Source organism: Perna viridis, chromosome 2 (assembly GCF_037379345.1).
Source record: "Perna viridis isolate PV_CMFRI_1.1 ecotype Kerala chromosome 2, ASM3737934v1, whole genome shotgun sequence".
In the NCBI taxonomy this organism is placed as follows: Eukaryota; Metazoa; Mollusca; class Bivalvia; order Mytilida; family Mytilidae; genus Perna; species Perna viridis.
The window spans coordinates 68,868,242-68,895,678 of NC_142446.1; the positions used below are offsets into that span (position 1 = coordinate 68,868,242).

Consider the following 27,437-nt stretch of genomic DNA (forward strand, 5'->3'; position numbering starts at 1 on the left):
ATGTAAAAGAATTAAAAGCAATGGACCTATTTTGCGCATTTTTATAACATTGCGTGAATTATCATGGCCACTGTAAGTGACTAAGTCAAAACCGACGTTAAAATTTCCGCTCCTAACACTAATTGAATACAATTCAAGGGGTAACTTAAGTTCAGTGGGTAGGTACAGATGTGGGGCTCATGTTGGTCTACTTTTATGATTTGTGACATATGAAAAGGGTAGGCATTTTAGTTGCAGTATATGTGATAGGGGTTAACATTTACAAATATGCTATATACCTACACATGGTTATTGATTGGACATCAATTAAATCATCCTTAAAATTATCAAAGTAAATGAAGATTAACACTTGACTGATAAGCAGGAAGGGATCCAATTAGCTCTGACATGATAATGATGTCTCAAGTTACAATGTCATATGTTCTGATCAGCATCCTGCTGTGAAATGTAGATACTGATAAATGCCATGCATATAGGTTACAGACCACCAATTCAACCAATGAGCATTTGGAACGTACGCAAAAAAAGTCCTACACAGAAATTACCCCTGTTCCTCATAGTGCTGTGAAAAAAGTTCTCATCTCATTTAAAAGGTTTAAACAGTTTCTGAAAGGAAAAACATTTCAGTACATTTTATAGGTGCATATTGCTTCTTGTGATGTGAAGCCTAATCTCCATAATGATTTCTAAATATACCCCTATCTTGTGAAAACACTGGGATTTCCCATGCTATTTATAGACACTTCACTTCCGGTGACCAGTACTGCACTGCAAGTCTGCTAACCCCACATGCCATTCTGAGGATTGTGAGCTGACATATGTAGAATCATGCTGATATATAGTCCTCTGCAGGTTAAAGTTAAGGTAAAGTCCAGAGAAGCTATTGAATATTGTGAAATTAGCATAGAAGCCTATGGGAAGTGGAATTAGTGGTTTTTAGCCCATATATGAATGGGTTTCATAAATGCATTTCATGTATATGAATGTCAGAATATATGAATGTGATGGGTAAAATTTTTGGAGCCGCACACTCGAACCATTTTACATGTTAAGTTAGCCCACCATCCCTGAGTAGATGCCCCTGAGACAAACTTTATACTCCAAATAGGGTTTGAAAGTCTTGTTCTAGTTTCATTTTCCATCCTGGAATTTTCTACGTAGAACATATTGAGACCAATCTGCATTTTGTTGTTTACTTCTGTGACCAGGAGCATTGCATTACAATGAAAAATCATCTATTTATTGACTTTCTTAACATATTTATCATATATAATGAAATTTTATAATTTTTTACCATTTTTTTACATGAGAAAGGATTTTTGCTTTTATTTCTGAACCAACAGCCTGTAAATGATTAATTTCCATGCATTTGAATGGTAGACTTGGACCAATTCTTGTGAAACCAGAGAGTCACATGACAAGACTAACCTACCCTATTGGAAAATCCAGAATTGTTTTGTAATTATATAGCCCTACTGGAAAAAAAAACTGGACCCAAAATAAAAAATTCATGCAGCAAAACTTGTCTAAAATGTTGTTGGCCTTCCAAATAGATCATAATCGACAGCAATTTTCCCTTTCGTAGAGAGTAGTTATAGGCTTTTGGAATGTATTTTTTACTTTGAATCCATAAAACACTATTTCCCTTGAAGGATTAAAACAAAGGAAAATTTGTTTACCACTACATATTAATTAATATCCATGATACTTACTTTTTGCTACAGTGCTCAGGCTTTTTTCCTTATGTGCACGATTTGCAGACCATTATGCTACCGGACATAAAAATGATATATAAATGAGGTTTAAGAAATTTTCATAAGCTTGATATGCTTTCATGCACTGTTTTTCTGTCCTTCATGTCAATTTCTATACTACTATTAGAGCTAAAATGTTTTTTACATAGGAATGGAAAGTTGACAAGTAGTAATACAATGCAACACATAGCTGTGTTTGTGAAAGAGTTGAATGCTTTTCTATATTATCTATTTCAAGATAATTCCAAATGGCCCTTCTTTATCTTGATCAATATTGGTGGGCAATATCAAAATCCTGCTCTGGTTCCCTGTCAGATATCTAACTTCGTTTGTTCAGCACTTTAATATAAAAGAACAAGTCGGTAACAATTTGAATGACCACAAGTACATTTTGTGAATTCTGTACCAAGACCAAGTCATCTGTATGTGGACAAATCACACATTGGTAACAAGTTAAATTGGCACCTACACCCATAGTTAATTTGCTCACTTTTTTCTCTGTTTCTCTACTGTTACGACCCATGCTTTTTCAATTTCATAGCGGGCCTTCTTAATCTGACCTAAATTGCCCCTGTTTATAAAATGACGAAGGTTATTAAGTAGATAGCAAACTAAGAAATGAAGCTAAATACAAAATGTGAAAACTACATTTATTTTTCAAAACCACTTAAAAATAGGTACTTTTCCATAACAACAAAATTAGAATAGTGGGTATAGTGAATAAACTCAAGCACTTATCACAACTGATCAAAAAATAGAATCACATTGTGAGATTTGCAATTATTTAAATACTCATTGCTATTTAATTAGGAAATCAAGCATTAGATATGAAGAATGTTTCATGTGAAATATGGCTTAAGACTTCTCTAAATCTGAAAAAAACTCTCTTATAATTCTGCCTCAGAAAAACCTGTTGCATAAATGAGAAAAAAACTGACATAAAATGTTAATGTCCATAAAATTTCAAGTACATGTATTCAGATACTGATTGAAGTAACATGTAGTTGGTGACACTTCTTATCCTGAGATCACAGCAAGTTTCCCTGTCTTGTCATATGACTTGCATACAGCACTCAAAAAGTTCATGCTATTTTCTGTCACAATATCAAGTTCCTTCATCTTGTTTGTAATGTCTATATTCTGGCTTCAGTTCCCACATGTTTCTGTGTGGTGCTTTCATATTGTAGACACAGATCTCTTTTAAAATCTCTTTTAAATATGTCTGGAAAAAAATATGAACAATATTGAAGAGAAATGTTGAAAACTCAAGATATAGAACAGTTTGTATGGAATTGCATTTTCCTATATCGTAGGATGGAAAAAATATTTATATGGCTAAATTTCTCTCCCAGTAATTGAATACACAAAGGGATTTTAATTACAGGGCAGTGATTTCCTGCCAAATTTCATATTTTCAGAGTTCTATAATTTTTACAAGAGATATGGTTTCTTTCTCAACTGAGTTTTAAGTAAAAACATTTTTCTGCTCTCTATGATAAAATTAAAATTTTGACAAGCTCAACAAATCTAAATAGGAGAAATAATTTCAACCATTTATATCTTAAGAAGATTTGCATTTCCTAATCATATTTTATGAAATGTGTTAAATTAGTTAAAGTTGAAAATGTGAAACCATTGACGCAGTAGAGTATACAGGTATACATAGACCCTTTCTGTGGTAAAGCGCTTAATTTGAATTATTTGATTAAAAAAAATTGAGTTTGTCATACACATTTAAATATAAATTTTACCATCATGAGTAGAGAACACTTAAAATCAAAACATGGCTGAACAAGAATTGGTTTCTCCCATGAAAATTGTTGAAAACACCAAAAATATTAAATGGTAGGAAATGGATTGTGTTATTCTTCAAGACCAATTTCTTTTTTAAACTTTCTAGATTTCAAATGAACAAAATAGATCAATCACTTTAATTAAAGGTAGAAATGAGGCATCATTAAAAAAAATTACCACATTCTCATCCAACATTTTTTAAGTAAGAGGAAAATGCTGTCAATTTTTAAGAAATTGAACTAAATTGTGAAAGATCAAAATAAAATTTTTCAGGGAGGTGACAAAGTTGGGTCAGAAGTGGATGAGAATCTAGTATACCGGTATTTTTATATTGGCCTAAGGAATTCTCCCACATACAAAGAGTGATACCCATATAAAACTTACTACAAAAAAGTTGCAAAAAATATATCTCAAAATAACTTCGTAAACATGATATCAATGACCAGTTTATACAGGAACTTGAGTACATCAGGAAGTTGAATTAAAGTTACAGAAAGTTGGTCAATTGTAACTTTATAAAGGGATTTGGAAAAACTTCCTGCTAAGAACTGATACACTTGTTTAAGATCACTTGAGCAATAGAGTACTTACTTTGTATAAAATTTTAAATTTAAACTTGATACTTCCCAATTTAAAAGTAACTAATAATTTCCTTTTTTTTCCTATTCTTAAAACTGAAATCTTTTTAGTCTATAATATGTGACTGATTTGGGTCCAGGTGTCAAAAGAATAAGCCTGCAGCAGTGCAAAGCTTGTTGTAAAAGGCAACTAAATAGCACTCAGAACCCTGGCTGGGGGCTAGTCCACTTAGGCCACAAAAACTGGGTTTTATGCCTGAGGTGGTAGAACAGGATACCCTTTACATGCTACATGTCATCAGGCCATAATACGTAGAACCTGACCACAAATCATAGTGGTGCGCACATTAAAGACCCCTGCTATGGTACTTGACTGGAGAAGGAGCCTCCGCTTCGCTTCAGGAGGCTAAACTGCCCGATCCTACCCATCTCATATCAATTTCCACAGGAAACTGAAACTTGTCAACCCAATTATCCTTATGTCCCATCCCATTTTTCATTTATGTTCATTTTATCATCCATTTCATATTCATGGCCCGGATATAGCTGAAATATTGCTGCTTGGGAAATAAACACTAATCAATTAATCAATCTAAATTCAGCACTCTCACATATATGACCTGAGTGCAATAAGCACTTAAGCCCATTTATTCTCAATTAGCCTGCTCCATGTTGAAGGCCAAATGTAGCCCTCCTGTTTGGACAATTCCCATTTTTTATTTTATTTGTTCTAAAGACCAAACCAATTTTAAAAACCATAATACATGTAAATTAAGTTAAAAAAGTGAAGAACAAACACTATCTTACATGACCCACACTTATTGTTAACAATCTACCATAAATGTAAAGACTTAATGAAGGTATGTGGCTTTCTATCTTTGACTTTCAATAATGGTAATGATAGAATCGCTGAAGACTTAACTAAGGCCATCATAAACAAAAATTCCTTTATGATCATCCATTATTTTCCAAATTAGGGGGGGGGGTGATTGAATTATTTAGCTATTTTATGTTCTTTGTTGTGTTGTCTGTTTTCCATGGATTACATTCTTTTGATTTCCGCTAGAATCTTGTTTCCCTTGATTCTTTGAAAGAAACTGGGGAAAAAATCAAAATAAATTCCTTCAGGGAGGGTAAAATAATTGGGTCAGGAGGGGATGAGAATAAAGGATATTTTTTTTATATTGATCTTAGAGAAAAGGTAAATTCAAGTTCTCTGAGTATAAATAAAGACATACAAGAAACTATATCATTCTATTCACTCCAATAAATACCACCTACATATATTACCATTACTATCTAGCGGACTTAATTTATAGGTTTAATTCGTATATTATAACTTATTATTAGGAGGATCAGGTAACATATAATTTATGCAATCTGACTTTGATGTTAAATAATGAGGGTCATCATTGTCAATTCTGAATAGTTTTGTATGTAGATTTTATTGAATGGAGGAAATTGGATATGATTGGTGTGATATTGTATCAATAGATGACTCAGTGAAACATGATGAGAGTTATCAATAAACCCTACATGTATTTGGACCATTCGGTTTAGATATAAGTACCTGTGTCCAAATGTATCATATAAAGTGAGACAGAAAATTCTCAAGAATAATTCACCCTTGCATGCTCAACTTAACAGGTATGATACTGAAGGAAACAGGAGATTGATAAATATGTTCCTTTGAAACTTGTAACTGAATTGTCATTGGAACTTGATATAAGTAAAATAAGGATATAATCACTGACAATAATTCTAAAAAAAGAGCTGTCCTACAACTTACACCAATGGAGACTTTTCATAATGACCATTTCATGATATGAAAGATTCTTTCGATCTGTTAGGTCTTTCAAGATATTAGCAAAAAATTGTGAAAAGCATAATATTTTGCCTTAAGGAGGTAGAACTAAGGTAAGGGACACAACTCTTTAAAATCATTGTAACATTTGTATTCAGGCTCTTTATATCAATCTCATGTAAGCATCAAAGTATCTTGGATTGAATTCATTCTGTTTCAAATAAAAGCTTGAAAGGCTTAGGTGAAATTGAATATGATACAAACATATCACTTGATTTCAAGAGTTAAGCCCTTATCCCAGGTCTACCTCTTTAACTGGGGAATAACTCTAATAAGGAGTATTATTTTACTTCAAAAAAAAAAGGAATTAATAATTAAGTAATATGCTTCTTTTCAACAACATAATAAATACTTTTCAAACTAAAAGAAAATCATATAAAAAACTTTTTGGGGATTTCAGACAAAACATTTGTCAAAAGACATTTGCAGATGCTTACAAAATGCAAAAGGTGTCTTTCTAAAAAGGGAAAACTGCCACTACATCTAACGTTATAATAATTCTTTATCGTTTTGGCTGTTATCTTTCTAGAATACTTTGGTATCCAGAAAATGCACTAGCAGGATTCTATAGTTTAAATTTTCACATCTTATCAAAATCTCCAATATTGAAAATAATTATCAAATGAACATTTTATCAAGAAACTCCTGTAAGTTATCTGAACTCAGCATCTGTGATGGAAAAAATCAGATTCTTGAAATTCTTCCTCAATCAGGCAAGTTCATTTAAGTTAATATTTGACCTGTGATCTTTTCACCTAAATTTAATATGTGCTACTTCTATCACACAAGCAATGCTGAGTAGCATAATATAAAATTTAAAAAACTGTGAGCAAAATGCACTGAAAGGTATCCCCACACCCCATTCTAAAAACCATATGTTCCAAAAAAAACGAAAAAACTGTTCAACAGGAAGTTGATGTCTGAAATCTAATCCCATAACACAGCATATTACAAAGCTCCAGTGAAAATATCAAGTGATTTGAGAAGGAGTTGTAGAGAAAACTGATGAAACGAAAAAGGTCCTGACAGAGGAATGGAAGAACAGACTAACAGACATCTTGTGCCTTCCACTTTATAGTGGGGGAGAAGGGGGGGTGGGTGATATAGCAAAATAAAATTATGTACTGACTAATTAAATTTAAGCCATGTCTCTTGCATCTTTTTATAACCAAATAGGTATTCCTGTTTTCAGATGAGTGACTAAACAAAATCAAAGCAATTCATTAAAAAAAAAAATAAAATAAATGTATTTGATTTCACCAAATAAGTGGTTACTATAGTTACTTCCCAGGTAAATTTCTAAGGCATACCTGACACCCAACATGAACTTCCTGACTTAGGATAAGTAACTACGATAGAAAGGAGCTTTTAAACTGCTGCGAATTAAAGCTGACTTATGAAAAAATACAAGAAAATGCATCCTGGTTTAATTTTAATGTAATACCTACATGTTCCTACTATAAATATCTGTTTTAGGCCAAAAAAAATTATGACTGTTTCCTGCTACCCTACCTACCGTAATTTTTTGTGCCTACCCTAAATGTGTTTTGGCCATTTTGACTCAAGCACCTAGATTGTTTTCCTATTAACTCATGTAAAATGTATTAGAAAAAAAAATAGTTTACCTACCTACGTACCCTACCTACCTTATTGTCTGTCTTTCTATTATTGTTTTAAGTGAGTATTAACAAAGGTAAAATAAGAACATGATAAAAAGCATGTCACAAACTAAACAAAACACAATTTACAGGATCAGCAAAAGTAAAAGGAAGATTGAGTGATCTGATTAAATCAATAAAACAAGCAAAAACATAAACACAACACTGGGTTAAGATGAGGAGCACTTGGTTATGGTATAATATCTAAGGAACATCATTCATGTTAGTCAAGTTAAAAACAATATGAACATAATAAAAGAGCTTTCCAATCATTTAATGCCATTATAGCTGGTCGAGATCATTAGTTCACTTGATGCTCAGGTTAGGAATAAGATTGGCTCGTACTTGCATGGCATGATCATAAATCATAAAACTGTTCTGAATAAGTACTATACTGGCTTAAGATGATAATTAATTATACAGGTTTTTGGTTTATTCACAGTTCAGTTTAGACAGGTTTTTGGTATATTCGAAGTTTGGTTTAAACAGGTTTTTGATTTATTCACGGTTCCGTTTAGAAAAGTTTTTGGTTTATTCACAATTTGGTTTAGACAGGTTTTTGGTTTACACTGTTCAGTTTAGACAGGTTTTGGTTTATTCACAGTTGGTTTAGACAAGTTTTTGGTTTATTCATAGTTTGGTTTAGACAGGTTTTTGGTTTATTCACTGTTTAGTTTAGACAGGTTTTGGTTTATTCACTGTTCAGTTTAGACAGGTTTTTGGTTTATTCAGAGTTCGATTTAGACATATTTTTGGTTTATTCACAGTTTGGTTTAGACAGGTTTTTGGTTTATTCACTGTTTAGTTTAGACAGGTTTTTTGATTTATTTAGGGTTAAATAGATTGGTTTCCCTGTATTTCAGGAATTTCTGGGCTAACACATTTGACCAATCACACAAACTCTATTGTGTACCAGACTGACACTCTGAGCAGAATCTTTTTTGCGCTTGCTAACAGTAGCAACACCCCGCAGGAAGGCATGCCAACCCACTCAGACACAATATTATCAAACCAGTCGTCACTCTATCACTTTATTTATACTTCATGTTTGACAGAGGACTGTTGATGTACCCTTCAAAACCACTGGAAAGAGTCAATTCAAATCTAGCAGATCATTAAACATAGAATAAGAAAAACAGAGTAAAAAACAGAAGGGTGGACACTCCTATCACTTTATACCCAATTATGCAAGTGGGAGGTATAAATAAAACTTACAGAATGACAAAAAAGTACCAGGACTCCACCAAATACTAAGAATTATAAACATCATAAAACACAATGAAAACAAAAATAAGCAGCCAAGACTTCATCAGAACAACACAAAGAGGAACCTAGACTACCAAAAACTGGCAAGCAAAACAAAACAAAGAAAAATAGGGCATTAATGGAACATTAGTTGAAGTGATATCCCACTAAAAAAGGTGGATGGCAAAATGTTCAAAATGGCCAAACTCAAAAACAACATTTTGGATTTTGTTGAAAACAGTACTTAACCTGTATTTGATGGTAATTAACAACTGTGCAAAGTTTAAAAAAAAATATTGATCTATTGGGGGACAGGCAGCAAACGGAGGGATACACAGACAGACAGACAACTTTTCACAGGATATCACATAATACCTTACCAATTTTTGTGGTGGGATACAAAAACTAAAATCAGCAACCTGGACTTCACCAAAATCTGTAAGCTAGGACCAGGCATACGTACCTGCTTTGTAACTTCTAGTTACAGAAATAAGAGTACTTACCAAATGGACAAATTTTTCAAGTTGAAAATCATCACAAAATTTATTGAATCAGATATTGAAACAGATGTTTGGAGTCAGAAAAATTATACATCATATGATAAGCATGGACACATTTGTTTGAACTAAACCAGACATGTAGATTTCATCAGTCATGGCCAGGAAGATTTGTGATAAGATCTACAGATAAACAGAGAAATTAACAAGATAAATGGCATGAAATATGGACAGAAATGGTATGTTAGTGGTGTCTGATGTAGTCTAATGAATGTTTCCATGTTAACATCCCTAGGATGTTAGAGAAGAAAAATTCTTCCAGCTTGAATTTGTCCCCATAGTGATTTTACTAGTAATAAAATTTCAAAACTTTCCTATTTTCTATTGCAGTGGATTATACCTAACTGCATACCTGTTGATTGCATAGAAGCTCAAAGAACAAAAAAGATTTCCCATCTTATCCAAGTAAAAAATTCCTCTTATTTGCATAACATGAGACCAAAAATTAGAAATTCCTCTTACTTGCATATTTTTCAAAATTAACATAAAAATGTACCTAAATTGTTAAAACAATACAATGTTAGTGAAATACCTCAGTTTCTAAAGAAAAACTTTGTTTTTAAAATGATAATTTCTCTTTCTTTTGACGAGACACTATGGCAGGAATCTAATTAGACTTGATAAAAGAATATGTCCCATTTAAACATTGACAATATATGAGGTATTTTCCCTTGAAATGATGATTTCTGTTAATTGCATATTTTTTTCTGACAAATAGGCTATGTAATTAATAGGAATCCTCTGTCTTTGTAATGACACTTGCATATATTTTAAAAATGATAATAACAATATAAATTTCATGACTAAGTTTAATTCTTGAAATTATGCTGGTACATGTATAGTGTGAAAGTTTCATTTTAAGGAGGCAATTTGTTTTTTCTTAAATTCCCCTAAAAATACCCATCCACATGACTTATTTGCATAAGATCTGGAAATTGGAGTCACAGAACAATGCAATTTTTTTTGCAATAAGAAAGACATAGTAAGATAAAATCAGTCATCTTAAGGAAATTTTTCTACTTCCTTGGAGTACTACCATTTCCTGCCTTGTAATGTTATTTCCTGACCTTTTGACCTACACATACTTCAGATTCCGTTAGTACATACTTATAAAAGGAAGGATATAAAAGATGTGGGACTCAAGTGACTTTTGGTGACTTAATTTTCAGTCAGAAATGCTCGTAACTCACATAACATGGGAATTGTACTTTTCTTTCAATGCTGACTTATATATGATAAAATACACTGGACAGGCAGACCAAAGACTCAGATTGTAGTTGCATTAAGCTGTCACAGAATAAGGATTTTTTTTGGAAAAAAAGTTTGTTTCAAGAAAAGGTGAAAAAAAAATTTACTTATCACTGGAGAGAAAAAAAATGTTTGTTTTAAAATAATGACAAATAATAAATCATGCGGTCTATGTGAAATGTACTATGCAGTAGTGAGATGACAAAAAGATTGATGAAACATTTGTTTATTTTTGCTCAAGGGAAAAAAGTTTGTTTAGTGGGGGTACTGGGGTATTCAGAGTTAAGTTTAGGCAGGCCTGGGTTTCATAAAAACAATTTCAAGTTGGAAATAATTCATCAACTGTGAAAAAAAACTCACAAGCAACAATTATTCTTAGACGCAACATGCTGCCAGACACAGATGTATGGACTTTAAACCTACACGCTGCCAGACACAGATGTATGGACTTCAAACCTGCACACTGCCAGACACAGATGTATGGACTTCAAACCTACACACTGCCATGCACAAATATATGGACTTCAAACCTACACGCTGCCAGAAACAGATGTATGGACTTCAAACCTACACGCTGCCAGGCACAGATGTATGGACTTCAAACCTACACGCTGCCAAACACAGATGTATGGACTTCAAACCTACACACTGCCAAACACAGATGTACAAACTTCAAACCTACATGCTGCCAGACACAGATGTATGGACTTCAAACCTACACGCTGCCATGCACAGATGTATGGACTTCAAACCTACACGCTGCCAGACACAGATGTATGGACTTCAAACCTACACGCTGCCAGACACAGATGTATGGACTTCAAACCTACACGCTGCCAGACACAGATGTATGGACTTCAAACCTACACACTGCCAAACACAGATGTATGGACTTCAAACCTACTCGCTGCCAGACACAGATGTATTGACTTCAAGCCTACATGCTGCCAGGCACAGATGTATGGACTTCAAGCCTACATCATGCCCTAACTTCATTGGTCACTTCAAACAATAAACTTTAGCAAAAATCATACTTAAACTAAATACTTCAAGATTTAGTCCACATGTATATCTTGTGTCACATAACAACCCAATTTTACAGACATCTACTTATAATGTGGTAGTTAAGATGATAAAACACTTAGCATTTATATTATCAAGCTTTCTAAAATTCATGCACGACTTGATTAAAGTGATAGGTTTCAAAACCAGTTATTTTTATTCCAAACAAGAAAATACCATGTTTAGAAACACAATATACACTTCTCTTTTATATTGCAACAAGCATTCTGACAGTATTGCTGATGCAATACCCCCCGTGCAGGTCCGGGTGTTGAAAGAATAGGCCTGCAGCAGCGCTAAGCTTGTCGTAAAAGGTTACTAAATAGTGCTCAGAACCCTAGCTTGGGGCTAGGGCGCTCTGCCCACAGAGCAACTGAGATGTGTGCCCCAGGTGGTGGAATGGGGTACCCCTGACGTCTTACATGCTGGGGTTGTCAGGCTATAATACGGAAAACCTGACCACAAACCATAGTGGTGCACCGTGTTGGGAAAGATGCCACGTTCCTCGCACATTAAAGAACTCTACTGTGGTATTCTCCCGGAGTAGGAACCATAGGGCTCTGCCACAGGAGGCTAAATTGCCCTACCCACCTCTCCCTATTTCCAGTGGCAATCAAAATTTTCTCGACCCCATTATCCTCGTGTCCCATCCTTTTTTCATGTCATCATCATTTCATGTTCATTTTATCATAAATTTCATGTTCATCGTCTGAATATAGCTGAAATATTGCTGCTCGGGGACGTTAAACCCCAACAAACAAACTAACAAACTGACGCAATGCATTGTCCCCTTTCGGCCTTTGAACTCATTGCCTTTATGAGATTTTTTTTTATATATGTGAACTAACAATGGATGGTGTTATTTTTTAACAATCAAGAGAAAATAACTCTTGAACAGCAAAAGCAAATTCCATCAAAATCAAACCTGAGGTTCATTTTACAGTAGATAATAACATTTTTGCATTACAGAAAGCTGCATAAAGACATTCTCTTTCTATCACCTGGAAAGTTGAAAAAAACTTCGTTATTATGAATTAAAGGGCAAATAACTCTAGAATGACAGCAGCAATTTGCATCAAAATGATGAAACATAAAATTTTATGTAATTTTCTGTCAAAGGGCCATAAGTTCCATATAAACCATTTTGCCGCAATAATATTTAAATTTAATTTGTAACTTGTCATGATAAGACTAGCTAACAAATATGAAATCAATTGGATGAGGCATTACAAAGAAATTTTATGAAATTTTCTATGTCCAAGGGACACAACTTCTGTAAAAATCATTCAACCTTATCATCATTCGAACTCAATTTGTAACTTGTCATGATAAGACTATATACCAAATATGAAATCAATTGGATGAGGCATTACAAAAAAAGGTCTAGAAAACATAAAATTTTATGAAATTTTCTATGTCCAAGGGACACAACTTCTGTAAAAATTATTCAACCTTATCATCATTCGAACTTAATTTGTAACTTGTCATGATAAGACTATATACCAAATATGAAATCAATTGGATGAGGCATTACAAAAAAAGGTCCAGAAAACATAAAATTTCATTAAATTTTCTATGTCCAAGAGCCATAACTTCTGTAAAAATCATTCAACCGTAAGGTCATTCGAACTTAACTTGTAACTTGTCATGATAAGACTATATAAAAAATATGAAATCAATTGGATGAGGCATTACAAAAAAAAGTCAGGAAAAAATAAAATTTCATGAAATTTTCTATGTCCAAGGGCCATAACGTCTGTAAAAATCATTCAACCATAATGTCATTCGAACTTACTTGTAACTTGTCATGATAAGACTATATACCAAATATGAAATCAATTGGATGAGGCATTACAAAAAAAATCCGGAAAACCAAGTGTGACTGACAGACTGACGGACGGACGGACAGAGTGCAAACCTAGGTCCCCTTCGGCATTTGCCAAAAGGGGACAATAAAGGCCCATTAAGGTACTCTGACACATTAGGTGTAAAACAATGAAAAGTAAAAGGGATCTCTTGACCTGTAACAGAAGTATCCCTTTTTCCAAAATCCTTTATCAAGTCTTACAACTAAACTTAAAATTTTGCTGCAAAATGATATTGGGCTAACCAGTATCATTTGTTTATGTGAGCTGTCAACCAAACTTCATGATTATGTGACTATACTGACACCAGGTTTCATGATTATTTAAATATGCTAACACCAAGTTTCATGAATGTGTTCTGTGCCGACTCCAAGTTTCATGATTATGTGACTACTCTTTCACCAAGTATTTTGATTATTTGTCTTTGCTGACAACGAAATTCAAAACTATATGACTACTGAGTCACCATGTTTATGATTATATGACTACTGAGTCACTTTGTTTATGATTATATGACTACTTAGTCACAATGTTTATGATTATATGACTACTTAGTCACCATGTTTATGATTATATGACTACCTGGTCACCATGTTTCATAATCATACGACCACACTGTCATGGAAAAAGAAAAAAATAACAAATATAAACCTGAGATGTGTATATGTTGCAGTACCAGTTGTTTGAACAGTGATTCATTATCATTTTTTCGGAGCTTGCATTCCTTTTTCAAAGACTTGTACATTTAATATATCAATGATGACATTGACAACAAAGACTTTTAAGATGGAGACTTCATAATTATACATACCTGACCTATCTTAACTCAGCTTTCTAGGTATACAAAACTTGTTTGAAATGTTTTAAACATTAAATATTGTGATAAAGTCCAGCTTACAATGTGGAGAGGCATGTTGTTGTGAAAAACTCTCAATTTAAAGGGATTATGACACTAACATCAGTTTCAGGTCTATTTATTTGTTGAAATTTCAACTAACTTTAGGACAGGTCTTTTTAATATAATAACTGGATATTTACATTTTGTTGAATTGTGATTTTATTAGAATGGTGTCTCATAGTATCTTTCCATATATATTTTTGTGTAAAATTAAGGGGTTTTACCATTTAGGGGTGACTTTTCAGTATGCTTTTGATAACTTAATATTTTGTCAAGAATGATAATATAATTGGCTTTTGTTGTACATAGACTCCCCACTTCAGCTTACAAACTTTGTTTTTGACGAAGGTGCACATCTAACTAGTGAATAATATGGATTTCTAATTAATGTAGAACACTTTAATATTGGGGATAATTTTAATAGTTTTTGAATAATTTGTTGTTCCACACTTTGTACTGGTTGGAAGAAAACAGTTTCCTGTGTTTATAATTTATTTTTATCTCTTAATTGGTCAAAATTTATTGTGACATTGGAAGGATTTCTGAAAAGATGTACAAATAAGAAGCTAAGTACAGTTGAAACAACGGTCTATGAGAAATGGACCAATCAAAAGAAAATATTTAAATACATGTAATCAAGAATTACAAATAGGTGGATCCAAGGGGGAGGGAGCCAGGGCCCATTTCTACTAAAACTCCTGAACCAAACCCCCCTCCCAAATTCTGAATTTGCCAATTTAAAAAAAAATTCTCTCTACCAGCAATGTAAAATTTCTAAAGAAATAACTGCTATTCATCTTTAAAATTTCAAGCCTTTTTGAGACATTTTGAAATTTAACTTTCAAGCAGGCTTCCCAAACGTTACTGACATTAAATTGTCAGAGAGTTGAAGTTTCTAACAGACTGAGAAAATAATTCTGTTGGTAAGGAATACTATGCACTGGACATTTTGAGAGGCCTTTTTTTCTCAATATTTCAGTTTGTAAGCAATTTTACCAGTCAGGAATGACAAAAAACTGGTTTTCAAAGAGACATGTTTAAGGATTGTTCAATCTTTTGTAAATTTAGTACCATCTATTGTTTATTCTTATACAATACAATACATACTTCAATGAATTGACAAATCAATGCCTTTTAAATACTTAAAGAATACAAAATTATCCATGTTACTGAACACAAAACTTAACCTTGACCTCTGGTGTATCTATCTTATTTTATAGTGAAAACCATCTTAACTGAACCTTCTTTATACTTGAAATTGGTTAACTTTAGACAGGTCTCCAGTTTACCAAGCTTAAAAATACCTTTCAATAAAGATAAAGTGAATTTTAAAAGTGTCTGGTTTAGACAGGTTTTTGGTTTATTCATGGTTTGGATTGGACAGATTTTACTGTTTTAATCAACTCCAGATGATCCCACCAGAATGATACAAATATGATTCATTAATCAATTAAATAATGAAAATCATGACTCATTCTCCTTGATAAGACATTTCTGAAAACCTTATTTAACCATACATAACAATTAATATTGACTTTGTTTATGAGTGATTCTAATATTGAATAATTCAATTTCATTCACTGTACACATGGTGTGATTGCTGTGTGACTTAGCATTTCTATATTTGTATAGTGACATTATTTCAAGACATTTGTAGAACTGTAAATATATGCTGATGAATAATTTACCATTCTTAATGAATGAAGATATATGGTCATCGATAATGATATTAGAACATTATGGAATGAAACATGATGCAAAGGGGGAGGGGATCAAGAATTTTTTTTCTTTAAAAAAGTTGGGATTTTCTAAAAGTCATTCCAGGCTAACTTTTGTTAATTTATGAATGAAATTTATACTAAATTGATAAAACTTTCCAACAGAAAGGGGATAAATGTTCCAACCCCTGAATCCCCTCCAGGAACTGGTACTGTGGAGTGCATGTGATTTGTGTTACCAATGCTGTTCTCAAAAGTATCAGTAACTATTTCATTTAAACAATTTTACTCAAAAACTAGTGAAATGCAAAGTTCTGACAATTGCTAAAACTCTGTCTTTAAATGTATGTAAAAATATCTGAAATAGTTGCCAATGGGCATTAAAAACAAAATTAATCAATCAACTGTAATAAATTTGACCTTATCTGACCCCTAGAGTTCAACCTTGGGGAATGTTTTGTCTGGAACATCTTAATTTGTCTGGTTTCAGGACACATGGATGGGATAATGCTATATTGATTTAAACCTGTAGTAATCTAAGAGTTTAGTAAAAGCTTGAGTATCTGCAAGATTTCATTCATGTTGACAGAAATTACCTTCAAGACATTAGAAAATAATTTTTTTTGCAGTGGGGTCTGCTTGATAGGAACTCCAAAGGTTGAACCATTAACATTGTGGCAAGTATGGTCAAATCATTCAAGCTCGAAACAGCTTTGAATTTTGAATGCAAATAGACTTTTTACAAAGAGCTATTAAGAATTTAACAAAAAATAAAGTGGCCCCTTTTTGCCTTTAATTCATAAATGATACCAGTCACCATCTCAAAAATCATTGCATTTGTGGTATGTTGAAGTACAATTAAAACAGACCCACTCACATTTACTCAAGTTTGTGTTTGGGCATGAAGAAAATGCTGGTTTCTGGCCCCTCACTCTAAAGCTATTCAAGTCATAACCCCTAAAATCAATCCAAGTCCTCTTTTGGTGTTATGGCACCTAGTTGTATAATTTCAAAGATGTCCATTAAATAATAAGATAAGACAAGTTCTGTAAAGGTATTAATTTTTGCGTTTGCTGATTTTCATGAAAAATACTGTCAAATGAACATATTCACAGGTATCAATTTTCGTGGTTTCAAAAAAATTATTAGTGCTATATGGTGTTAAAATCCATTTGGAGGTACTATATTTTGGGGCTTTCTTTCCACTGCAAATATTGCGAAAATTAGTATGTTTACAGCATAAAACAGTAACCTCAGACATGCATGACCACAAGTAATAGTGTTAAAGTCATCAAACGGTCAGGGATTGCTGGAATATCACCTAACAGTCACGCTATGATCTATCATTAGCTAATATTCATTACTAGTTTATACAACATCATTAATACCATGAAGTACTTGTAAGCACTTTGATAGAGAATAGATGATATTGGCATATTGAATCACAAAATCCATGTTCTTGATGACAGATAGGTGATAAGATAAATTGATTATTCCTGTAAACAGATACATGAGGTCACTGCTCAGTAGATATATTTTGACATGTAAATGACGATGCATAAAAACATATTTTTTCTAAATGTGAACAGAGGTCAGAGTACATGTACATTTTGTAGGTATCTATAAACAGAAATGTAATACATGTACATGTAGTATTTTGTGCCATGAGTTTGTTAGGTATAAGATAAATCTTTAAGTAGAACTCAAGGAAAAGATAAGTCAGCAGAAATTATAGTTTGTTAGCTAAGGGATAAGTTGATTGAAGTAAAACTTTTGAGGTCTCCAAGATAAATAACTACAAAACCAATACACGTAAGGATCTGAGTCACTGTCATATATTTGTCAGTGTCTTCAATATGTACATGTATAAAAACAATCAGGGAATGTGTAAAAAAACCACAGTGTAGGTTACAAATTTCCATATGTAATGTCCTAATGATAGCATATACAAATGTACTACTGAAAAAAAGTCCAACAAGCTAAAAATGTTGGAAAAAAATTCCTTAAATTGCTCAATAATAGAAGGTGCAGATCTTCAATATGTATGTAAACACAGAGCAAAATTAGAATAATATAATATACTATTGGTTCAAATACCTTTTCAGTTATAGATTACACATAGAAGGTACCCTTATAAAGCACAATGGATGGACAGATGGAGTGGAGAGGCTACCAAACCTACTGTCATCATAAACAAAATGACAATTGTACACCTTATCAACCATTGGACAGATTACCTGAATCAAGTGTTCATACTAAAAGATACAGTTGACATGATTCATAACAAAGGACAAATCTTTGTAGATCATTCTAATATGTTTATTTGTATTTAAATTTTGTTAGGTGATTCAGATGCAAACAGTCTTTTTGTGATGTAAGAATAAATAACAATCCATGTTCTAGGTATGTTGTACTTATTTCTTGGGCAGTTTATGAGGAGTTGTGATTACAAGATTCTATAATACCTTTCAAACCTTGTTTTCAAGGGATATAAAATAATCCATGTTATAAGTACTGGTACCCATTGTATTCCTATTTTATACCTTGCTAACATTTGGTAAAAATAACTGAATATAAAGACCCAGCCAATGTGTACACTATAACCTCCCCCCATCACCGAATCAGCCAAAATATACACTATAACCTCCCCCCATCACCAAATAAGCCAATATGTACACTATAAACTCCCCCCATCACCAAATAAGCCAATATGTACACTATAACCTCCCCCCATCACCAAATAAGCCAGTATGTACACTATAACCTCCCCCCATCACCAAATAAGCCAGTATGTACACTATAACCTCCCCCCATCACCAAATAAGCTAATATGTACACTATAACCTCCCCCCATCACCAAATAAGCCAATATGTACACTATAACCTCCCCCCATCACCAAATAAGCCAATATGTACACTATAACCTCCCCCCATCACCAAATAAGCCAATATGTACACTATAACCTCCCCCATCTCCAAATAAGCCAATATGTACACTATAACCTCCCCCATCTCCAAATAAGCCAATATGTACACTATAACCTCCCCCCATCTCTGAATAAGACAATATATACACTATAACCTCCCCCCATCACCGAATCAGCCAAAATATACACTATAACCTCCCCCCATCACCAAATAAGCCAGTATGTACACTATAACCTCCCCCCATCTCCAAATAAGCCAGTATGTACACTATAACCTCCCCCCATCACCAAATAAGCCAATATGTACACTATAACCTCCCCCATCTCCAAATAAGCCAATATGTACACTATTACCTCCCCCCATCTCCGAATAAGCCAATATATACACTATAACCTCCCCCCATCACCGAATCAGCCAAAATATACACTATAACCTCCCCCCATCACCAAATAAGCCAGTATGTACACTATAACCTCCCCCCATCACGAAATAAGCCAATATGTACACTATAACCTCCCCCCATCACCGAATAATCTGTGGTGAATCATTCACTGGTTCACCTGTACTAGAGCACAACAGACTAAAAAATTTTCACAGATCATATGAATAAAATTCTTTATTGAGTTTTGGGCCAGGCAAAATTTTCAGCATTACCAATGAATGGGTCCCTGTAAAATCTCTATGTACTAATAGCATATAATTCCTAATTGTCTGTCCTTCCTAAACTAATGATGTGTACCTTTTTTAACTTCTTACAATGATCACTTAATTATCTCAATAACACCCTCTCAATACATAGACGAATCAACCAAATATCTATCTCAATAAAATACTTTCACCATTCAATTCTGCTTATGGCTAGACACCTAATGGATGTTAATCACACTATATATCACTTAATGTAAGAGTCATGCAAGAAGAGTTAATACATTTACAGACTTTAACTTCTTATCCATGTGGTTGATAGAGATGGTACATGTATCACTTTTCATCAATGATGACAACAGGTTTTTACAATTTAGATATCATATATGTGTTTCGCAATTTGTCTTTTTACATTACCGTCTTCATTGTTAAGCAGTAGTCTGAGGCACAAGGCTTGTCAAAATGAAAGTGGGTCTGTAAAATTAACTATTACAGGCCAAGAGTCACTATATAAAAATTTCTGAAAAATGTATTTCGGGCCTGTGAACAGGAAAGTTAGTTGTGAAGACTGACTTCTTATTACATGTGGATAAAATATTTCATGATGTAGATTCTCCCATCTCCAGGGTATTCCTTGAATTGGTTACTGTAAATGTACTAATTTTTGTGGTGTATTCATTTTCGTTATTTCCATGGTGGACAGAAAACTGCGAAAAATAGTACACGCTAAATTGATTTTTAACACTATATAACGCTAATCATTTTTTTGAAACAGCAAAAATTAATACCCACGAATATGTTCCCTTGACGGAATCTGCGAAAATTAATATGTTTGGAATAGTTAAATCTTGGAAAAGGAAGTTCATACAATAATTGAACATTTCATAAATGTTTTTCAGCCATAATCCATATTTCGGTTTGTCAGACCTTATCTTTTTGCTGTCTTCTTAAATTCATGAATAAAGCTCATTTTTCTTGTAAATAACTTTGGAGTTTGAAAAGAATGCTATGTAATAGGCAGATAATAGATAAATACATTTGTTTAAAATTGAAGTAAACTGTTGTTTATAACATAGAACAATGTCTCTCCACTTCCTGATCTTTAAATTGTATTATATCTGACAGACACACATAATTACTATGTAAATGTCAACATGTAAAACAAATTAAGAATTTCTTTCCTAAAACCTTGTACTTCCACAAAATTTATTCAGTTTTAATTGATTAAAAACTTGTAATTACATATTTTTGTAAATTCTTACATACAATTTGTCTAAAAAGATCGAACGTTCAAGGTGCAGGACATTGCATAATTCTGTACTTTATGAGAGCAAAATTACCTCAACAGGTACAATTGATTGTGTTTAAAGCATTAAATATTGTATGAATCACAAAGTACAGATTAAGTGTGATACAGTCAAACCTGCATTAAATGACTTTACAAAGGAAAGCAAAAAAAATGGTCACTTTAGACAGATGATCTTTAAACACAGGTTAATATTACATAGAATGCACTACATAAGGATATTTTAATCATGGTTTATTAAGACAGGTTATGGCTGAATACAGGTGGTTACTAATACAGGTTTGACTGTTTTTATGTTAGTCATTCATTGGTTTTTTGGACAATGGGTAGATTTTATCAAAATAATGAGAATCTCATCAGGAACAGTGCCAGGTCTAAAAATATTGCCATATGAGATAAAGATATTATAATGTAACATGAAGAGTTATCAAATCAATTGTCATTTCTTAAACCATAAAGTTTCAAGGAGTGCTTACTTGGAATCTTCAATTTCTGTTTAGAGTAAATAAACAGTGACCCTAGAATTTCAATTTTTAATCTACCTAAATTGTAAACTGATTTAGTTAACATCCAGTATATAAAAAAGGGGAGTTTAGACTCTTTATATTTTATCAAATTTAAAGGCTTTAAGAATGAATTTGCTATGAGAGAAAATACTTAGAATTAGCATAGGTAACAACATAGAATAAATAAATTCTGAATGATGGAATTACATCAAGTTAAATTGATGCTTCATAAGGTATTATATGCATTTTTAAAGATCTTCAAAAAGAAAAAAAACATTATAGATAAGGTGGTACTGAATCCACAATTTCAAGCTTATGGTAGCACTATTCATCAATCTGTTTGTAACCAGAATCAATAAATGGGATTTTTCTCAATTCACAAAAATATGTAAACGTAATACAGGTCATATGGGATGACATCATTGTAGAAAATACTATTGTGATACTGTCCTTTCCCAATTGTCAATTTTCACTTACAAATCAAAAGTATATCAAGTCTTTGATTTCAAACAACTCCAGTAATGGTATTGCATAACTGAATATAGATACAAATACTAGTGACAATTACAAACAGGATTTATAGCTACCAAGGAACTGAAGTATAACTATTAACGACCATTCCAAATATAATTTATTATTTCTTTGGAACTTACTTATCACTGAAAACCTGATTATACATTCTGAAGTACAGAAATACATAAGAACCATGCAAATGAAGAAATCAGTCAACAACAGAAATCATTTGGTCAACTTTTTAATTTTATACTTAAATCCTTCAGAAGTACAATAGCAAAAAGAGTTGTATCTACATGTAAAGCTGGGAAAGTAATGGATGCAGTTTAACTGTTTATTTACATGTACTTTAATAAATATTTTAACAATTTTTTTCACAAGAGACAACAGCATAATCTGTTCATTATTTTCTCAACTTCCCCCCTCTGTCATTATTTATTCTTAGTTATCAAATACAGTAAGCATTTACACTGATGAGAAAGCTGACAAAAATATGGACATATCCTCTTCTGCCTGATTCTTTGGTTAACCTGTATTTAAGGCTTCTGTGAAACATCCAAATTTTACCACATACATGTATTCAGGACTCCAGACTTCCTAGTCATAATATTTATAGTACTTAATGTACAGTGAAACCTGTCTTAAGTCACCTTCCAAGGAAGAGCAAAATCCTTGTCAAATAAGGCAGGTGGTTTTTATACACAGGTTAATTTTACAAAGAAGGCACTACATCTGGATATTTAAATCATTATCTTCTATTGCTGAATATAGTAACAGGAGAATGTTAAGGCAGGTTTGACTGTTACAAGTCAATGCTTGGAGGAGTTAACCTAAAATCTATTGCTACACTACCTATACTGGCATTAATCAATTTGGCAAAATGGCATAACACTATGGATTTTTCTAACTTTATGAACAATAGATCCCAAATATAGATTTTTGATAGTTACAGTACAAAAGAAAAGCACTTGTCTTAAGTAACGGAAAGGGTTGATTGGCAACTCCTACATGACATGAAAAAATTTCATTGTACAGCAACCACTTTTACAAAAATGCTCGAATAACATGTAATTTCCTTTGGGGGCAATAATGTACATAAAAGGTATTCAGGAAAACTTAATTTTCTCAAAATTGTGCAAGACTTTGAAAGAATATTTAAAAAAGAATGGCTGTGAACTGGGCCAACAAGAAGATTGAGCTAGAATAAAAATGTCTGCCCTGGTCCTCTTTAAAAATCAAGGTATTACCATCATGTCTAAGCTGTCCTACACAATTTCAAATCATTCCCTTGAAAGATTTCCATATTCTAGCTAGCCTAAAGAAAGGAAGCAGACAAATTAAGGGCAGCAATATTAGCCAGCAACATAAACACTAAGTAAAAAAAAACGATTCCTCTAAAACTACAACAAACATGTAGATCCAATGAATATAACAAAAGACACATGCTAAGGTTTCAAAATAATGAAAGTCTTCAAATTGAAAGTAATAAAATCACTGTTAACCATGAAGCTGGCAATTCAAATATGTACAATTCTCATCCCTAATTCATAAAGTATCAAACAAATGCAGTGAAAATTAATTACACATGAAAAAAACATAACAAAGAATGAACAAACTTTAATTCATAAAATTTACCCTGGATATTAGTTTTCACATATAAATCAGACCATCTTCTTTCTTCCCTTAAAATTTTTATTATTCTTTTCTTATTTTCCTGTAACCATATTAAAAGTCTGAAACCCCTGTTGGTACAGTTACAATGTTTTTGGGTTATCCGGATTGTAAGTATTTTTTTAGGAACACCATTGTGTAGTAGAGCATGAAGACAGGGCCTTAAGAATTATCTCCACTTGAACACAAATCCGAGACATTTTTCAACCTTCCTTCATTACTTCAGTCTAATGTTCTAGAATTATAATGATTCACATTTAAAAATGATCAATGAAAGTAAATGGGACAGAAAAGACGGCAAAATATTAAACATTTAGTAATTTATTAAATTCAATACCTGGCTTAACATTACTAGATACACGAATCAATTTTCACTAAACAGCATTTCTATTGAAACATGGGCTTGGATTTTTGAAGAAGTTACTGTTGTAGTGTTGTCAGAAGTCTATGATGTAAATTTTATGAAAATACATGTATGTACATGTTATATCAAACGCGACTTCTGTTCATACTTTTACTTTCAATTTAACTAAGCATCTTTTAAAAATATGTACATCAATTTTCCACAGTAAATTACTAAATTTTAATCTTTTCAAACCCAAATAATCTGAGCCTTAAAATTTTCAAAGCATATAAAAATTAACACATTGCATGTAATACAAACTACTTAATGTAGAACCACACTTTTGTGATGATCATAAAAAAATTGATTTCTTTATCAATTACATATGGTCAAGGGGGAGATAATTTGCTCTATTTAGTTAAAGAGTTTCTAATAAATAATAAAATAAAGCCATTAAAAGCCTTTTTATTTTTATTTTTTAGGGGGGGAGAGGGGGGTTCCTTAGGCTATATTTTATGAATAAAATGAAGGAATGAGTCATGTCTTTTTAATTTTTATTACTCTAAAACTATGATGAGGTTTTTTTTTACACTGTTCACAGAAAGAAATATATGGTGAGACAGGTCCTCTTTTTAAATATTTTATAGATATATAATGAGGCAACCTCATAGAGACAAGGGAGCTGCATAAGAATGGAGGAAATGCGTATCTCAAGATTTATTGGTACAGTCTTAATCTGAAGGTAACAAAATACTGCTTACTGACTCCAATGACATGTCAATAATATCTCAAATCTTCTAATACAATATAGTAATTATTTCCTAAAAGCTGAAAATTGTTTACTATATAATAATATGATGCAACCATGGAACATCAATGGTTGGATGGATGAACAGAAAAGACAGCAACCAGCAACTTCGCTGCTGAAATGGATGAATGGATAAATGGATGTAGACGTGACAGCAACTTTCATACTGAAATGGATGGATGGATTGATAGATGGATGAACAGATAAGGCAGCAACTTTCATGCTGAAATGGATGGATGGATTGATAAATGGATGAACAGACAAGGCAGTAAAATCTATAGGCTCCTTGTGGTATAACAGTATGTAAATATACAAATGAGAATGAAACTTACAATAGGCTGGTTGGTGACTCTGACTAAATCTTTCACATTGTAGTACTGATGTTTTTCAAAAGCAGAAAATAATCTTTCCAAAACAACTTCTTTATCAGCTCTTAATCGCTTTCCTTCATTTTTCTGTTTCTGGTTATGCTCAATCTGTCAATAAATATAAAAAAATCTTTAAAAATTTAGATCCATAATCTTCTGAAAAGTTTTCAGTGAAATTTAATATGTGTGAACAAACAATAAGATGAGGGTTATTTTGGCAGGTATATCATTTGACAGTCTTGAAGCAAACGATATAGGAAAAAGGATGTTTCTAATTTTGGCAGATGATAAGTGGTGCACTAAGTTCATATTTTGCAGAATTTATTTTGGCATTTTAGACGGACAGCTAAAATATCCTGAAATCAATATCCCGCAAAAAATTACCAAGAGTTTATCAGTTTGGAAATTTGATTATAACCCTTCATAAACTTAACAGTACCATTAACAATCAAGATTTCTGTATTTAATCCACTGCAACTGGTACTATACATCAACCATGCTCTTTTTCTGCTTTTTTTTTCTTCTTATTTTAGGATAACAATTTTTTGAGTCTCTTCTTGAAATCAAGTCAGACATCATAAGTGTCAGTTTACATGATATGTAAGAATAAGACAGTTGGAGCAGACATGCTTACCCTTCCGGAGGACCTGATGATACTCCTGGTTTTTTATGTAACCTTTTGTTTTCCTTATCTTCAGTTTTTATGTGTTATCTATTTTATTAGGTTCATTGTGTGTGTCAACCATCTCTGTATCATGTGTTCATGTTAAGGCCATGTTTGGGATTTTGACGTATTTGAATCATCCCACTGCTGACGCTTCAGTAAATTTTTGCCGATAATTGGTGAAATATGGAATGAAATAACCCCCAGTTTGATGGCGTAACTTAACAATTAGTACCATCAGAACCCATGGAATGACACAAATACTTTTCATATCATTCTGGTCAATGAGTTATAATTTTCACTGCAAATAAACATTTCAGGGGCAGATCACTCTGTCCAATACCCCAGTTTTCCAACATTCTAATACAAAATTTTCCAATCCATGTATTATAATCAGTGATACAGAGATCAATTGGTAGCCATTTCAAATAGATTGATTGATTAATTGATTGTTGGGGTTAACGCCCGAGCAGCAATATTTCAGCTATATTCAGGCAATGAACCTAAAATGGATGATAAAATGAACATGAAATGATGATGACGAAATGGAAAAATGGATGGGACACAAAGACAATATGGTCGACAAACTTTGATTGCCACTAGAAAAAGGGGGGATGGGTAGGGTCATGCAATTTAGCTTCCTGTGGTGGAGCGCAAAGGTTCCTACTCGAATACCACAGCAGGGTTCTTTAACGTGTGAGGAAGATGGCATCTTTCCAACATGGTGCACCACTATGGTTTGCGGTCAGATTTTCCGCATTATAGCCTGACAACCCCAGCATGTAACACGCCAGGGGTACCCTATTCCACTACCTGGGACACACATCCCAGTTGCCCTGTGGGTAGAGCGCCTAGCCACCGGCAAGGTTCCCAAGCACTATTTAGTCGCCTTTTACGACAAGCTTACAGTTCTGCAGGCCTATTCTTTTGACACCCGGACCTGCAAAGGGCCATTTCAAATAGAGAAAACTTTGTTGAGTAAAATAATAGTGAAATAGAGAAAACTTTGTTGAGTAAAAGAATGGTGAAATAGAGAAAACTTTGTTGAGTTTGTGAATGGTGAAATGGTGAATGGTGAAATATTTAGTCTGATTCTTACAAAGATTTATTTTAATTGCTGACAATATTGTAATTTACCCTACCGGTGCACCTGGTCCATGCTCCATTTAGTCTGATTCTTACAAAGATTTATTTTAATTGCTGACAATATTGTACTTTAGAAGTTAAAAAGACGTAATATGAGGCAGGTGTAAACAAAACAAAGTTTAATAAACAGATATTTAAAAATCTTCTTGTCTCTATTTTTTCCATCATGTCACTTTTTCTAGACATCTTGATGGATCTTGTCACTTTTTCTAGACATTTTGGTGGATCTTGTCACTTTTTCTAGACATCTTGATGAATCTTGTCATTTTTTGTTGCTAATTAGTTAGACTGGTATTAC

The 27,437-nt window shown here is 32.9% G+C and overlaps 1 protein-coding gene and 1 long non-coding RNA gene across 2 annotated transcripts in view; one reads left to right on the plus strand and one right to left on the minus strand.

Moving 5' to 3' along the window:
* Window positions 1–68: 68 nt before the first annotated feature.
* On the plus strand, window positions 69–25,437 carry LOC148626677 (uncharacterized). The gene is made up of 3 exons (XR_015920137.1): window positions 69–218; window positions 18,347–18,644; window positions 24,801–25,437. It is a non-coding gene; the product is annotated as an uncharacterized LOC148626677 (long non-coding RNA).
* Window positions 2,391–27,437, minus strand: part of LOC148626678 (general transcription factor IIF subunit 2-like) — a 38,392-nt gene continuing 13,345 nt past the window's right edge. Inside the window, exons 7-8 of the mRNA XM_088570857.1 lie at window positions 25,294–25,437; window positions 2,391–2,976 (exon numbers count right to left, since the gene is read on the minus strand). Coding sequence (XP_088426983.1) covers window positions 2,860–2,976; window positions 25,294–25,437 — 261 coding nt within the window. The 3' untranslated portion in view covers window positions 2,391–2,859. The remainder of the gene's footprint in view (window positions 2,977–25,293; window positions 25,438–27,437) is intronic.